The 17,101-nt window shown below is 40.6% G+C and overlaps 1 protein-coding gene across 1 annotated transcript; it reads right to left on the reverse strand.

The window, feature by feature from the left end:
• Window positions 1–1,405: 1,405 nt before the first annotated feature.
• On the reverse strand, window positions 1,406–16,124 carry ctdspl2b (CTD (carboxy-terminal domain, RNA polymerase II, polypeptide A) small phosphatase like 2b). The gene is made up of 13 exons (XM_083993947.1): window positions 15,895–16,124; window positions 11,810–12,000; window positions 10,647–10,785; window positions 9,270–9,422; window positions 8,215–8,463; window positions 8,023–8,119; window positions 7,230–7,341; window positions 7,047–7,133; window positions 6,764–6,826; window positions 6,597–6,676; window positions 6,247–6,373; window positions 5,677–5,772; window positions 1,406–4,787 (listed from the first exon to the last, which is right to left on the reverse strand). The coding sequence occupies exons 2-13, from the start codon at window positions 11,975–11,977 to the stop codon at window positions 4,722–4,724; spliced, it is 1,437 nt and encodes a 478-aa protein (XP_083850073.1). The 5' UTR covers window positions 11,978–12,000; window positions 15,895–16,124; the 3' UTR covers window positions 1,406–4,721.
• Window positions 16,125–17,101: the final 977 nt, after the last annotated feature.

The raw sequence follows: 17,101 nt of genomic DNA on the forward strand, positions 1-17,101 counted from the left end.
GCTGTGTTTTATCCTGTTGCAGCAGCAGCAGAGACGTCGATGTGAAGCTGAAGATCCGGGCTGAGAACAGACATCCTGCTGCAGTCAGGAGTCAACGAGGAAGGAAGAAAAAAAAAAACCTGCACCGTGACAGGTTTGTGTCTCATCCATCAAAGATCAACATCCTCCTCCTCCTCCTCCTCCTCCTCCTCCCGGGGAGATGCAGCCTCTTAACGGGCCACTCCGCTGAGAGGCCGCGGCCTCTTCACCTGCAACTCTACACCTGTCCTCCTGTCCCTCTGTCCCGAGAGGAGCTGCTGCGTAATTAAGGACGCGCGTAAAAAGGGCGCAGAGGAAGGTGCGAAGCTCGGGCTGTGAAACGCGGAGCGGATTTCTGCGACAAGCTCGGCCATCGCTGCTGAATTATTAACCGGCTGTGTTGATTAACTCTGAAACCGACTGAAACCCGAGACCCCGAGGAGCAGCCAGGAGACACACACACACACACACACACACACACACACACACACACACACGACTATGTCTAATCCACGTGTACAACCTGATGTCGTCTGAGGCGATGGCGGCGTGGACATGTGAACACAACACTGAAAAGACATCAAGTTATGTCTGAAGACAGTTAGATTAAGCGATAAACTATAGTTTTCTCTCAATTATAACACATTAAAAACTTATTTTTTGCAGCTTTTTCGAGAGAAACCAGGTGAAAATTAGGCCTAAAATAAGTAAAATTTTTAATACCGTCTGGTAAGACTTACTGTTTCCGGGGTCAACCTCATTAAAATAGTCCATTAATTTCTTTTTCTTATTTACATAAGGCCAATTCACAACTGGAGTTACCTCAAGGCACTTTGTCTCTACCAAACCCATCAGTTCCCACCAGGAGAAGCACAGTGACAGAACCAGAGGGGTTATCGGCCTCGGCCCGTTGTGTTGTAGAGGAAAAGACAGAGATACTGTGAGTAGCTACTGACAAAATCTGATAAAGATAATTATAATTACAGAAGGATTTTGCAGCTGGGATTAGACAGAGTCATGCACCAGACGGCGGCTCAGTTGCAGATCCAGGCTCAATAATTGAACATTTGAAATCTAATTTAAATTCTATCAGTTAATTAAATCAGTATTATTTTGTGTCTGTGTCGTCTTTTTTTATAGACAAACTCTAAAGACTAAAATAAAACCACACAGTGAAACCCTGCTGAGATGAATACTCACCTATCCGAGATGAATAAATATATCTTAGACAAGTGATTTGGAGATTATGTAGAAATACATTAAGTGCTACAATGAAGATAAATGTGAGGGTAGTGTACCTGTACCATTACACTGCACCACACCTCCTCCTCCTCCTTTGTCCCACATGTGGAGAGAAATAAAAACAAAAGGCATGCAAGAGGTTTTTTTTAACTTTAAAACTTTGTTTCAGAAATTCAATGTAACTGTATATACACTTTACAATAGCATAGCCTGACGGCTAACAAAGATGTCTTAAAACATTTTTTAAATACATCTTCAGCACAAATAGCAGTTTCTCGCAAGTAAAATGGCTTAACGGATAAAGAAAAAAAAATCATTAACACGATTGCTTTTTTTTTTTCTGCAGAAAAAGTGCCATGAATAAAAAATTTAATTCAGGACTCTCCCACAAAGCAAGCTGTTTTCTCTACATGCTAAATTTAACAGTTCAGTGACATAGCGCTAAACTAAACATACAGATATTTTTTTAAGAAAAAAACAAAACAAAAAAACTCCATTTGATGTAAAGTTAAATCTTCATTAATACATTTAAAAAGTAGATATGACATGCCTTTTGAAATCAAAAATACAAAATTTTTTCCTTACTTTAAGGATTTTTTTTAAACATGAAGCTGCATGTATTGTACAACACTCAAGTGTACAATAAAACTGGTAATGCACATAAAAACGAGCTGGATTAAAAGTTATCAAATGCCTCCCACCCATCCTTCGCAAAAAAAACAACAAAAAACAAAAAACAAAAAAACAAGCCGCGGGTGACGATCACTCCGCCCACTGAGGAGACGAGCACACCTGGGCTACATCACGCTCTCCAGGTGAGGCTTGCATACTGAAAAGGTGGCAGTCAGGATGGTGAGAGGTCATGGGGGGCGTTAGGATGGGGGGGCGTCGGGAGGGGGTCAGGGAGGCGGGAGGGGTGAGGAAGGGGGGAGGGGCACTACCACCATGTTGGGACATTTCCTTTTCCACGGCCTCGTCTTCAACACCTGGCTGGCAGATGTGAGCCGCTGCCTCCTCCCTCACGGTGACGAGGAGGAGAGGACGCAACAAGGAACTCGGAGAGAGAGACACTTAAAAAAAAAACTTCACCCCCCCTCACCCTCTCACCCTCCCCCATGTACAATTTTTACATTCATAGTCTGGACATGTGCACTCGTAACTTTACGTAAAGAGTAAAACACAATTGTGCCCTGTAACAATTGAACACAAACTTTAAAAAAAGGAAAGTCTAATTTGTGGAGAGCTACCAACGTCTGGTTAGAAAAAAAAAAGGCAAAAAACAAGCGGAGGGGAGGGGAGGGGGGAGTCAGGAGGGAGGGAGGGGTCACAGTGCACAACACATACTGTAACTGCACATGGGGGGGAATAAAAGAAATGAGGGGAGAGGTGAGCGTCTCCAGGTTTCAGTATCGGCAGAGAGTTGAGGTCTGATTGTCTCTTTCCATCTAAGTGTTTTTTTAAGGGGGTGGGGGGTCGGAGCTGGGGGAGTAGGGGGTCTGGGGGGGTCTAGGGTTTTTTTTTGTGAGGAGCAGAGTCGTATGGCACTGTACAAGCAACCCAGACAAATCCAAACACCCACATCTGCTTTAAAATAAAATGCACTTTTGATTTTTAAAAACTGAACAGGAACTGTAAAAAGTTCGACGATAACATGCCAAATGTTTTTTTTGTTTTTTTTAAAGGTTTGGCCTTTTTTTTCTCCTCTTCTTCCTCTTCTCCTACTGACCAACAGGCGTCTGTCTGCACCTCACAGGTTTATTAGGCTTTGTATAATGTGGATGTCGATAACAACGACGACAACGACATCTTACAAGGTCTGCCTTGAACTGTTTGTCTCACTACTTAAATAAGTTAAAAGTTGAAACAACAGCGAGAGAGTAAAAATGTCAGTTTGGCTTGAATGTCCAGGCTGAGACACATTCATATAGTTACCATTCATAAAAACACAATGCTTTAAAAACTGTGCTATACAGGAAGAACAAAAAAAGAAATAAAATAAAAACAAAAAAAAAAAGCTGAAAAGTACAAAGTATGAAACGACAGACAGGTAAGAGGGGCAGTCGATGGAGCCGACAGTTAAAACAGTATGTTGCTGGTACAGGGGTCTGAACCGTCGTTTCTCTACCGCGGCTCGACGTCGTGACACACTGGCAGAGGATGTGCTACATTAGTCATAATGCTACTGACACAGCCATCAAAGTACACACACCACAACTTAAAAAGTAACTGAATTTTAGCCAGAATACTTGATTGATTAGGAGTAAAAAGACAATACTGATGATTATTATTATTAGACAAAAATGACAAAATCAAATACTATTATTAAAGAAAAAAGGCTAACGCGTTGTTGACACATGTCACGTTGAAAAGTTAATGAATGAATGCCCTCAGACCTTTTACAATGTGTCAGATTTACAGGTAACAAGATTGAATTCTTAAATCCTAACATTTAATTAGGGAGCCATGTTGTGTCCACGGTGAAGCCAACACACTGATTTTAACCTCTAGTTGTTAAGAATGAGAACAAACTATAATTAAAAGTCCTGGATTAATTCAGTTTTATCTCACTTATGTACTGTAGTGGACTCATTATTATTATTATGCAACCGTGTTCTCCTAAGTAGGAAAAAGGCTCACAATTAAACTTACATGACCCCCTTTTAAAATATCATATCTTACAAACAGAAGCAAAACATTTTGAACATGTTATATTAAAAAACAAAAAAAACAATGAAACACCAGTTTTACCAGAAAAAAAAAACTGCAACCAACAATAGAAACTTGACTCAGCTACGGAGGAATGCATATGATTTTAAAGGCTACAGAATCGTAGGTTTGCCAAACACCAAATCAGTGAGTGTGTGTCCGTCTGTCTGTGTGTTTGTGTGTGTGTGTGTGTGGCTAGGAGTAAACATACACACATGCACAGATTGATTTACAGGCCAGTCATTCCCGCTGAAAACCGTCTGTAGCCACAGAGTGTCGTTATTCGTCAGTGTCAACAGCGTGAGCACCAGGGGTCAGAGGGAGGGGGTCGGAGTTCCTCTTTTTACCAGGCGGCATTTCCACTTCCACTAAAACCAGCACCAAGACTTCAGAGTTTAGTGTGGAGGAAATATCCGGCTCCACGGCTGGAGAGTCAGTCAAAAAGGAGGAGTCCTACCTGGGCTTGTTCATAGTGTGTGTGTAGTTTCATCATCTATACATTTTTAGAGAATTAGAAAATGTCACCCAGATCTTTAAAAATGTTTTTCTTTTGAAGTTTTTCGTTTTTTAAAAAGCAATGGTGGATTTAAAAACAAAAACGAAACAAAAAAAAGGGGGGGAGGAGGAAAGGCTAAATTTTTTTTAACAGTAATGGCAATGTTGTAGTTTGTAATCCAAAGAAGGGCTTTTTACACGCATGTTGTTTTCTCAGTTTTTTTCATCGTCGTCCCAGTTCTGAGAGACTGTGGTCCAGTTCAGTCGGGGGGCAACAGGTCGTGAAGCCGGAACCGCTCCCGAACGTGTGGGCGCACATCCTCGTTCTGACGGGTGAAGAAGAGGCAGGAGAACCACGACAGGAGGAGATCAAAGAAAACAATTAGATTAATGACTTCTGAAATGGTAAAAACTAAAGGTGCAACAATACGGTATGTATACATGTATTTGTATTGAGCTGCTTCGGAACAGGACGTTCGGTTTGGAACAGAAGTTGTGTGTTTATTGTCCGACTGCAGCTACACGCGCAGCCCGTTTATGTCGTGGCTACCGCTAATGCTACCGCTAACCTGAGAAACCAGAGTTTGAAGACCCTTCCTTGTCGTTTTCTTTTTCTTGCCGTTATAAAACACACATGCTGCTACAGCTGACTGGCGCTCAGATGGAGGTTAGATCTAAACATTTTGAACTCTTTATACAAAGTGCAGCCAAACACCAGGCTGAAGAGAGAGGAACAGCAGAGCTAGCTTGCTGCGAAATATGACCGAAGGCGTGAATGCGTGGAAGTCTACGTATGTCGACAAGCCCCCATGAGATGACCGATAGTATTAGTCAGTCAAAGTTCTTGTCATCGGTTAACGGTTAAATGGTTAATGTGTTGCATCCCTATTTGAGAATATTTTATTTATTGTAAAGCTTATCTTATATGTATTTTGTTTATTTAAGAATAATTTATTTAACTTATTACCAGGCGGCACTTACAACAGTATGTTGTATGTTACAATAATTACATTTGACTAAAACGTGTAAGTTGTTGGTTTACAAAAGTTCCAAATAAACAACGAGCAAATTTATATTATGCATTTTGTTCCCATACTGTACCGAAAATGAACTGAACCATGATTTATATATGTATCGTTACACCTCCAGTAAAAACAGTTAACACATATCAAATAAGTCCTACATTAAAACTTGAGGAAGAGGAGGATCTCTTACCATCTCAACCAACTTCTCCAGGAAGGGAACCAGCTTCAGAAGCTCATTGTCATTCTTGTCCATGAACCAGCTTTCTATGGGAATCCCATTGGACAACTGTCAGGACAGAAAACAGAAAAACACAGAGTTAAGTCTTCCTGTTTTTAAACCGACCTCTATGGTGCAATAAGAGCACTGAAACCTGTTTTTTTTTTTTTATGAAATACAATATGAAGCTCCAGGGGAAAAACGAGCTGAGGAGTTATATCAGACAGAAAACGCCACATATTTGAAGAGGGTGTTGTTCAGAGAGTCGTTGGTGAATAATTCAAAGTGACCTGCAGCTGATTCAGCTCAGCAGGCTGCGATGACTAACCAACGCCATAAGTTTGTTTTTGTGGTAATTAATCAGAGCAGCACATGACAATCAGGAAAAAACCTTGGGGGTTTTTACAATGTGATTAAAAGGTGGATGGTGGAGGAATGACTGAGCACTTCCCTGTCAGACACCAGGAAGAAGGTGGTTTGAGAATCTGTATTGTTGTTAAGCAAATAAAAGACCTTTGTTTTTGTTTTGTTTTGTGTGTTCACCTGATATGCAAAGGCTTGTGGTGAATTGTCGATGATGATGGTCTTTGACAGATCTCTGCCCAAGATGTTGAGGTCCTTGATGTAGTTTCCCTGGACGCAAACACAATGCTCACGAAACAACCTGTGTCTACAGTTACAGGAGGAGGATGAAAGACAAGACACGGGAGAAGAACAGAGAGAGAGAGGAAAAAAAATAAAATCAATCAGTGACAAGGTCGGGGGGGCGATCAATAATTCAGAAAAACCTACAACACTGACACCTGCACGGCGACACTCTTTTCATTCAGGCTTGAATCAGCTCTGGGAGTTCGTTGTGTAACTATAAAAGATTCAGATGCAACACACTGTACCTCACTAGCTGCTTTTTAGGATCCAAGATGTTGAGCAGTTTGTCTGCGTACACTTTTTTAGAGGCTGTGAAAAGGATGATCTGGAAAAAGGAGAAAGACAAAAGGTCAGTTTTTTTCTAATCTAATGCAAGTAGGATGTATTTAAAAGAATTATGGGTTGTATTTACCTCATAGATCTGAGACATGCGTTCCAGAAACTCTCTAAAGAAAGGCCTCAGGCGCACATACACCTGCACATGATGACACAAACATTTCATAAATAAATAATAAAAATACGACATATTTGACTTGAAGTTAGAACAGAAGCAGATTAAAGGTTATAACCTCTTAATTTTTACAATTTTTCTGCATAAACCTTCCTCAGCAGGAGGTTTTTTTCCCCCACCTATGACTTTAGCCCCCTCTAGTGGAATACACAATGGGGAACCGTTCCTGTGAGGCAACGCTTACCTGGTAAATGACATCCTGAAAGAGAACAGGGAAGGTAAGTGCTGCGTCTTCCAGCTCATTTAAACTGCAGTGAACCAATGTTTCGTCCTAAAGAAGGAAAAAAAAACAGAGAAAAGACGGTGAAACTTTAAGAATATCTGCAGTGTTTCAAAAAATGATAATAATACAAACACTTTAACTAACCAGGTCTAGGACCAGGGAGAATTCAGGTGTGCTGCGTGTCTTCAGTGGCAGGGCTGGCTTACGGGTGAGCTGCTCTTCTGTCAGTGGAGGGACGTGCTTGATGAAGAAATACCTACAAATAAAAAACACCCCACAATATAACATCAATTTAAATATGTTAAAATAAGTAGATGGGAAAACTAATGAGTGTCATAGAAATGGATGCTTGTTTAGGTAAACTTAAAGCATTGCATTGTTTTTAACTGCCAGATATGTATCAGCTTGTAGTCTCTCTGTATTTAGTATATGATAATAAAAAAAAACATAATAACTAGGCAATTAATATATCCTGATTTGAAAATGAATAAATTACACAGGGGAATAAAAAGTAGAAGGCAAAGATCAGCAGAAATGTAATGTGTCTGCTCGGAATAAAAGGACGCAAATGCACAATCAGGTCAATCAATGTTAAAATCGTAAAAATAATCAATGCTGTCACCAAAGTTATTCACATGGGAAAGACATGTTTTGATTTACCCACGGTCAAACCTGCTGTTACAACAAATGTCCTGTTTATCTCTAACTGAAAGCTTTCACAGATTAGTCAAATGTGTGTGTATTATAGTTGGCTCTGATGTCCGGTCAGTGGTCCAGATATTTTAGGTCATAATGTTATCATTGGTGCCATCAGCCCTGTCCTCCTTCAAACCATCCCACTATTCTTTGCTTTCCAAATGTCCTCATTTGGACTTTCTTGTCTGGCTATATTAGTAAGCTGTATCTCTTTATCATGATGATGCAGAATTAAACTCACGGGTCAAAGACTTCCCAGTCCTCCTCATAGGACGCCTCTGGTGGCACCGCAGTGGGAGGAGCGTCCACATACGCCATTTCTGGACTGGATCCTGGAGCTTCGACCACAGTAAGAAGAAGATGTCGAATAAATTTTGACACAACAAGAAGGAGAAAGTCTAATGATTCAGAACCAGGTTTTTTTCTTATCTACCTGTGAGAGGTGGAAGGTCGGCGTCGGGATCGAGCTCTCCCTCCTCCGCTGTGGGCGACACCTCGGGGATGTGGGGAGGTCGCAGAGGCGGCAGCTGTGATACACTAGAGTAAAAGTTAGTGGGGGCACACAGTTCCTGCGTGGACGTGGCTGTGCTGGTGGGCGTCTCCACAGTTTGCTCCATGTCCAGCTGCTTGACTATCTCCTCTGCTTCCAGCGCCTGGTCTGGGGAGTCCGAGCCAGAGGAGGCTGCAACACAAACACAACAAAGAGATGAATGAATGAACATGATCAAGAACTAATTAATGAAAATGCATTTCATGACGACATACAGTAAATAATATTGTGGTTACAGTGTCAACTGCATCCAAAAATTTAGAGAGAAGCCTGGATCATCATTAGTTGTGTTTCCATTACCCCTAGAAATGCGCAAAACCTAAATATCACTATAAAAAAAAACAGGTAATGGAAAGCCCTACATTTTCAAATAAACCTCTCATGAGGTGGTTTTTCATACATGTCGATTACAAAGTGTAATGGAAACACTTTTTTCGCATTTACATGTCACTGCAGGTCTGATAAGATCTGATCCCGTTAGTAATTGTTTCCGTTTCCCTTTGCTCTCCCTCTCTGCTGTCTGTTTTGAGTCGTCCCGCCACGTCACCACAGTTGTTAAGGGGCCACCGTTGCTAAATCACTAAACGCAAAATGTGTTAAACGTCCAATTTCTTTAAAATTATGAGAAATATGGGGTGTCACTGTTAAAAAAGTCTGTTCTTCATTTACAAGAAGAGTATCACACTTAGTACCGTTTTCACCCAAATGCGTTATTTTAATAAAAAATACATAGGTACAGTCTGATAAGTCAGGCGGTGTCACACAATAACATGTCCATGTAAACACCTTTCAATGGAAACCCCTGTAAATATCAATGGTACATATAATATATGTAAATATTGCTTTTATTTTGTGAAAACCTGCAACGGAAACCTAGCTATTGTTGCTGTAGTAACATCTAATGGTGCGATTAATGAAGAGGAAACGTGGCTGCTCACCATTTTTAGCTGGTGAGAAAAAGTTGAAAACAGGGGAGAAGATGGTCCCAAGAAGGGTGGTCCTGGGAGGGCTGGTAACTGGCAACTCAACGGCCGTCGTCTCCTCCAGGCTGCCGTTGGGCTTCTCCTTACTCCTGTCATGATTGGTTGCCTCTGTTGAAGAGGAAGCGACAGGTTAAAGACAGTTAACAAAAGACAAGGTGCAGGTATGGTGGGTGTCACCGTGTGGTGGTGCAGTGATGGTTTGACTCTCAGCCCACACGGACCTGGACCCCCAACAACGTTGATATTTTTAAAAGCAAAATGAAGACCTGCTACCTTTTTAGTCTGGCGTTTGATTGAATTTTATTATTATAAGATTTATAGCACTGTTGTTCTTATTGTTTTATTAGATCTAAACTTTGATTTTATGCAGTATCTCAGTGTTTATTCCCTTGAATTATTTATATATCACACATATATTTATATATTTCATTTTATCCGTTTATTTTAGGTGTAAGAAAAGTGTAAGATAGCATTTCCTCAGTATTTCTTAAAGGGATAGTTCACCCAAAATTCAAATTTCACTCATTATCTACTCACCCTCATGTCAACTAAGAGCTGTGAGAATTTTCAGAGTCCTCCGTTCCTTCTCTGAGTTACGGGGGGGTCTGCGCAGCAGTATTTGTCCATATAATGGTTGTCAATGGACACCACGTTTCTTCGTCCAAAAAGACACACCAAAAAACATCCAAATACCTCCATACTGCTCGTCTGTAATGTCCCTCTTGTATTGAAGCCCCGAGATGAGAAATTGTTCCGAAAAAAATTAAATAAGTCTATATTTTAAGCTTGTTTGTAGCGGAAGCTCCCAGTGTCTCGGTTCACTGCTCTGCCTGTGTAAGTGCAAATCTCACGTGATTTGCACTGACCGGCGGAACAATTTCACATGTCGGGGCTTCAATACAAGAGGGACATTACAGACGAGCAGTATGGAGGTATTTGGATGTTTTTTGGTGTGTCTTTTTGGACGAAGAAACGTGGTGTCCATTGACAACCATTATATGGACAAATACTGCTGCGCGGACCCCCCCGTAACTCAGAGAAGGAACGGAGGACTCTGAAAATTCTCACAGCTCTTAGTTGACATGAGGGTGAGTAGATAATGAGTGAAATTTGAATTTTGGGTGAACTATCCCTTTAACTCCTCAGTGTTTTCATTTTTGGTTAGGTGAATGCAAATGTCTTTGTATGTAAATGTCCTCTCTCTGTTTATTACTTTTTATCACATTAAGCACTTTGAGCTGCTTCCTGTATGAAGTGTGAAAACGTTTGTTTGATTGATAGACAGATAATAAAGATGAGTGATTAGTTTTTTTCCTTCTCTGTGTAACTCACGTCCATTGATGGAGCCTCTCCGTCCAACCCTGCTGATCGTCCTGCGGGGGGTGTTGGTGTTTGGGGTTGTAGAGGTGATCAGGTTGTTGTCCACATCACAATGGAGGCGTGTCTTTTTGGCCGGGCTTTCCTGCTCCACCTATCGGAGACAAGAAGACAAAAGACAAAATACTGTTAACGGTGACGTGGGCGTGTGTGGTGCTTTCCTGTTTACATCATAGCACAACAATCCACCAGAAATTAGCTGCATACTCCAACCAGCTACTTTGATGCTGCGCAGTTTGTGACTTTATAACATCCAACATTATCAGTGCACCATGGCCTTAAGATATCTTTGGTCTGATTTATTCAATTCTCGCTAGCAGTGGCAGCATTTTACACTTAAAATTTAAAAAAAAAGAAAACTTGACAATAAATATTTAAATGCAGAAACAGTAGTTTAAAAACGTATCCCTTTCAAAAGCATTTCAAGTTTAAGATTTCATCACAGCAGAAGTTTAAAAGCAGGTGATGCAGCAACAATGAAAGGACAGGTTATGTTTATATACTATATATAAATATCTCAAATGTCAGAAAAGAAGACTAATTAAAATATAAAAGATGTATTTCTCAACTGTGAGGTTGTTGAATAACAGGCACAGATAGGAAATTAAGACATGGCAGACCATGAAATAACGATGTTAAACATTAAAACTTTCTCGTTGTCTTTCGAGAGGAAAAGTTCCTTTTAGCCAAGTTGACTTTTCCACTTGTTACTACCTCCTGTCCCTGCACACCAACTCTGTGAGCCAAAATCTAAAATTAGACCCGAGTCCGAGTTCTCAGACAAGCTGCTGCATTCCTCCAGACATTTCTTGGGAAACATGACACTCTGCACCAAGAAACACTGTATTTAACTCACGGACCTGGAAAGCACAAGACTAAATACTGTTTTTTAAAGCACAGAGGTGGCGAAAAAGCTGAGGTAACACTTAAGGGAAAAAACACACTGACGAAGAGTTGGATGACTTCCACTCCAGCTACAGTTTTTCAGCGCCTCCAGAAGGGGCACCACCACCACCACCACCACCACCACCACCACCACCGCCGCCGCCGCACTCATTTGCATTGAACTCAATTATAAAGCAAGGTCAGCTGATGTGATCACAAAGGTCGTTCGTTACCTTAACCGCATTTCCTCTGATGAACTTTTTGATGGTTGAGAACAAGCCCCTCCCACCACTAGTAGGAGTGTCCTCTTCGACTTCTGAATGCCTCCGCTTGGTCCGGGACGGGCGGCTCGCCACACTGGGGTTCGGCTGCTGAGACGCCTTACGCATTCTCAGCCTCATTGTTTTAGCAGTCACATGTAAGGCTGGGTAAGAAAAAGAGAAAAAAAATCAGACTGAAGGAAGACAGAGAAAGAGAGAGACAGAAAATCATTGTAACTGTGTGCAGTCAAGGAAGCAAATTTAAGCAAATATTCTATTGTTGCGGTGGACGAACAGGTTGTTCTTACAGTCTTAACTGCTGGATAACTGTGGGATGCATCTATGTGTACTGAAGTAATACTGGTGCATTTTCTGCCAACATCTGGATGCATTCAAGATCCCATTTCACTTACATCACAGTGGATCACGGCAGCCACAGCTGGCTTTACTTCCATCACTCTACAAACGCTCCCTTACTATTAAACTACATGTATGCGAGATCAATGTTTAAGTAAAAGAAAACAGAGAGAACTAAAATAAATAACTGGATGCACTTACAAAAGATTTAAAATGTGGTTTATTTCACCTAAAAACTTGTGTGAAGGAAGTACATTCCTTATACTCCAGAGCTGAGGGGATTTAATTGGTCAGCGCTGTCCTCAAGTTTCTTACAGGAAAAACTAAAAACTATTCACAGTCAACACAAATCGTCAGTCAAGCATGCCAGCCCTTTGCTCTTACGTAACAGCAGCTGGCTGAAAATGTGTCTGGACATATCCACAACCTGTCAGGAAACCTTAAACACACAATAGCACCTTCTCAATACAGTAGAGCACAGCACAGCACAGCACACCTCACATACTGTAAGCGCCCTTCCCTACATCTGCTTTACATTTATGCAGGGGTGTACACATAGACGCACAAGAGGTGTAGACCTACGTACTGTTGCTCAATCACACAAACACAAAAAGGCGCTTTAAAAGCATCAGGGAGGGTACATGTAACATTTAAGTAACAGCCGCAGGCAAAACAAAAAAAAAAGAACTGAGCAAGCCGGATAACTGATAACTGTATGTAACAGTGAGAGTATTAAAATAAAATTTGCAGATTAAGACAGTGAATTCATGTGATATAATTTTCAATATTTACTTATTTCCTCTAAGATAAAATATAAAAACAGGGCATGTTTATGTTTGAGAAATAAAAACCTGATGAAACCGAGGAGAACTGAGAAATGCCTCAGTAGTAAACTGTATATGTAGATCAGATTTACAGTCAGTACCTTTATGGAAAGCAAGTGCTTATTTCCATCTTATTAAGAGAATAAATAAAGGATTTTTTCTCCCAGATTGGATTGGATAAAACAAATAAAAAAAACTAATTAACATCTTATCTATCCATCAAACACCTCATTAACAGCGAGGACTCTTTTAATGTCTTTGTCTTTCATCCCCAAATATAAAAACAAGAAATATATCTGATGTGGGTGCAGCAGTGACACCGTCCTTCACACATTAATTGTGTTTGTAAGACGCAAATCCAGTGAACTCAAATTACTTCTGCACTAATCGCAACACTACTGTACAAGCGAGACATGTGTTCAGCGCAACAATGACGCTCATGCAGCAACACTTTTAATAAACATGTTGATGACGCTGCTCTGATTCAAAGACAGGGATATTTTAAGCTGCAGTACTAAGTGACAAATTAAGTAACAAATCTCCATATCTCACTGGTTGGTCCAAATTAACAACTGATCTGCCTGGTCTGTCTCTGCAAATACAGTACAGTACATCTGTAAATATCTCTATAACTATTTGCATCACACTACAGTTCACAATAGCTCAAGCTACAACTGTTAGGCTCCTTTGTGCTACTGAAATGTCAAACCTAACATGCAAAACCTGGCAGAAGCTGCAAACTGGTATTATCACTGACAGAGTATTCAATCATACAGATGCTATTCCTTTAGTTACAACTAAATGATGCCATTGCTTTGAACTACATGCTTTGTCTGCTGTCTTTTCATTCTTTACTTCCATGTTTTTAAGCTCTGTATATGCCACAATACACAAACTTTTTTTTTTTTTTTATCAAAAATGAAGTACAGTACTGCTTATCAAATGTAGTTACTATAAGGTCAAACCTCGCATGATAGCAACACAATAGCTGCTGAACCTCCACCTTACTGGGGAAATCTCCCACTGCCCACAGATTACGCACATACAGTGTCATCATGCAAAAGTCACAATTTCTGTTAATGTGAACAGTTAAGCAAGTGGAAGAGGAAATTATCTTCTCCAAAAGACAAAGTTACAGATGACACATTCCCTTTACATTTTAAACACTATAATTTTTTTTTTCATTCTCATCTTTTACATTTTCAAAATGACAGAAAAGGGCCCACAGCAAAGGTCTGGTCACCCTGCATAGTTAGTACCTGGTAGCCCCTGGTAGAAACTATCACAGCGTGTAAAATGGTAAATAAATAGCTTGTCTGATACCTTGGTCAAAGTTAACTGAGAGCTCAAGTCTCCTGTGTTTCCCATTCAACACACTGCTATTGCTTAAAATATCGCAACAAAAAAAATAGTGTTTTATGTTTAACTGTATGCCTTTTGGAGATCATTTCATCTTCCTCTTGCTTAACTAGTGTTTACATTCACAGAAATTTTGACCAGGGGTGGCCAAACTTTTGCATGCCACTTCAGCTTGGTACGAGCAACTGAGCGGGAAATAAGAACATGCATGCGACTGAGACTGTATGAGCCAGGCAGCTAGCAGCAGACAGACGCAGTGGAGAAACAAGCGAGGCCCTTTCCTTTTTACAGCCCCCCACGTCCACTCCGCAAAAAAAAACTACTCCGATAAGGTTAGCTAATAGGCTAAAGAAGTGGCTAACACACGTATCAATCATAATGGATAAAAAATAAAGTTAAAGCACATGACACACGGTTTTGGTTTGGCTTGGCCCAGCTGCCTTCACCAAATCGACCTTAGTGAAAGTTGCACTACATGTAATCACGACTGTGGCTAATCGAGCAGCTAGAGGGAAAACTACAAGAGGTCGTGTGGGGAAGCGTCAGGGGTTGTTGTAGTACTACTAGAGAATGTAGTTTGTTAAGTGGCACTAAAACATAATGTCACACTGTTACAACAACAACACTAGGTGAAAACGTTCACGGTTCAACAAGGCGAGGCTAACTCACCGTTAGCATAGCAAAGCCAGTGCGGCGGCAGCGGCGGCATCACAAGTTAAAGGTGAAATGCGATTAAAACAATAAAAATAAAATTAGTTAGACGACTACATTGAAGGTTTGTGGGCGATTTATGCATAGGATTTTACACCTTTTTCTTAACAGCAAAGCAAAGCTCGTCAGGCACCACTGCCGTTATTATTATTAATCAAAACAGCTAACTGACAAGAGAGGCGTTATTTATTTATTTACCGGTCGATCGATGGGTCAGTTAATCAAATCAAATCAGCGCTATCTTAACCGAACAAAGCATTGATTAGATTATCTTGTAATCGTGACACTATATGGGCTCCCGTTGAGTTGATTTGATTTTAAATGGAGAGGACGTTAGCATTAGCTGAAAGCTAATGTGAAGCTAGCGAGGTTAGCACCGATGCTAGCTAGAAGACGTTAGCTCGCGTTAATATGTTCATTGTTAAATCAAGCGGGGGTTATTCCGCTTGGTTTGTTTTCCAGTGGTTGTTTTTTTTAATTAAATTAACCAAATTGTTTAAATTAAATTGCTTATTGGTCGAGTCGACCAGGCAGGAATTAGCCAGGTCCGACTTAGGCCGTGTTTTAGCTATGTATGTATCCTAGCTTAGCTTAGCATAGATAGCTTAGCGTTAACCTAACCTAACCTAGCCTAGCTGTGTACCAAAAAAAAAAAAAAAAAAAACTGCTTCGGGCAAACAGATGTGCACAGGCAAGGGAAAGGAAAAAATATGTATCCTGTCGTTAGCCAGCATTACATAAACCGCAACATCTGGAGAAGACAAATGCACGACAACGGGTTGGTGGTTAATGTTTTTAACGACTTACTTTACAGTGATCCGCAGTCTTATCTCGGAGATAACTCGACTCTAGACCGATTAAACCATCACAACTGATGAGGCGGAGGTGGACGTCGTTGTTGTTGATGTTGTTGCTTTTCGTGAGCTTGTTCCCGACCTTTTTTTCCTGTGGTATCTCTCGTACTCAAGGGCCGTCTCTCCGTCCGAAATGACACACCGTTGTGTTACCAGCAGCACCAGGCGCCATTTCCCGCCTCTGCTCGGTCTCTCCGAAGCAGATACCCGTATGGGACACAGACACACCCCCTTACCTCTCAACAACACCAGCCACGGTCTGCAGCAGCAGCAGCAGCAGCAGCCAGGAGCACCACCACCACTAGTCTTGTCTTCAGCCTCCTAGAGAAAGGTGGTGTTTGTTTGTTCTTCCTCTTTTACACACATGATGATGACTGATGATTTTTAGAGGCCAGCCAGCTAAGCTAAGCAGCAGGGAACCTATTGTTTTCGCCAGTATTTTCCTTCTTCTTCCTAGGAAATCGTACTTCCCATAGATGAAAAATCACCAAACCTTGCACAAAGGTCCAGTCCCATGCCAGATTTGCTGGAAATGCAAAGGCATGCCAATATGTATCATAGGGGAAGTGCAAATTCCTAATAAACCAACTGTACGTACACTGCATCTTCGGGCTGTCCTGCACAAAAAGTGGAAAAAATTTAGCCTATAGTCCATGAAAACGTTTGACTGTAAACAACAGTACTGTATACTGTACTGTAAACTTGTACCAGCCAATTTTTGCTAAATACATTTTCAATCATCTTGAAAGAAATTGACAATATTTCTAAGTCGTTGTTGATGAAGTTTGCCAATTATCAGAATTTTATCTCAAAAACTGAATTTTTAAAAACATTTTGAATTCTGCTATCAAATCATCAATATTTCCATGCTGTCAAGATGCAAGTATTATCAAATTTTGGTCTTGATAACATAATTTTTGACATTTTGACAATTTTGGAAATCTGTTCATTAGTAGGGTGACAGCAGCTGAGGTAGAATGAACATTGTAATGTGGATGTTCCTGTTGTCTTCCTATTTTGTCTCTTGTTAAATTGCCTACATTTGTCCAAAATTGCCTGGCCCAGACCACTGCGGCGAAGCAGCTTTAATTTTTTTATTTTCATTAGTTTCTAAATGGTAGATTCAAACTGAAGACTATGAAAACTATGAATGAACACAC

Source organism: Trachurus trachurus (assembly GCF_905171665.1).
Source record: "Trachurus trachurus genome assembly, chromosome: 3".
NCBI classification, from domain to species: Eukaryota; Metazoa; Chordata; class Actinopteri; order Carangiformes; family Carangidae; genus Trachurus; species Trachurus trachurus.

Bases quoted from the DNA above. Each gene is read 5' to 3' on its own strand.
- ctdspl2b (XM_083993947.1), bottom strand. From the start codon at position 11,977: ATGAGGCTGAGAATGCGTAAGGCGTCTCAGCAGCCGAACCCCAGTGTG. The intron at 8,120-8,214 runs GTAGATAAGAAA...CTGTGGTCGAAG, and splicing joins CGACCTTCCACCTCTCACAG to CTCCAGGATCCAGTCCAGAA. The intron at 7,342-8,022 runs GTGAGTTTAATT...TTTTATTTGTAG, and splicing joins GACTGGGAAGTCTTTGACCC to GTATTTCTTCATCAAGCACG.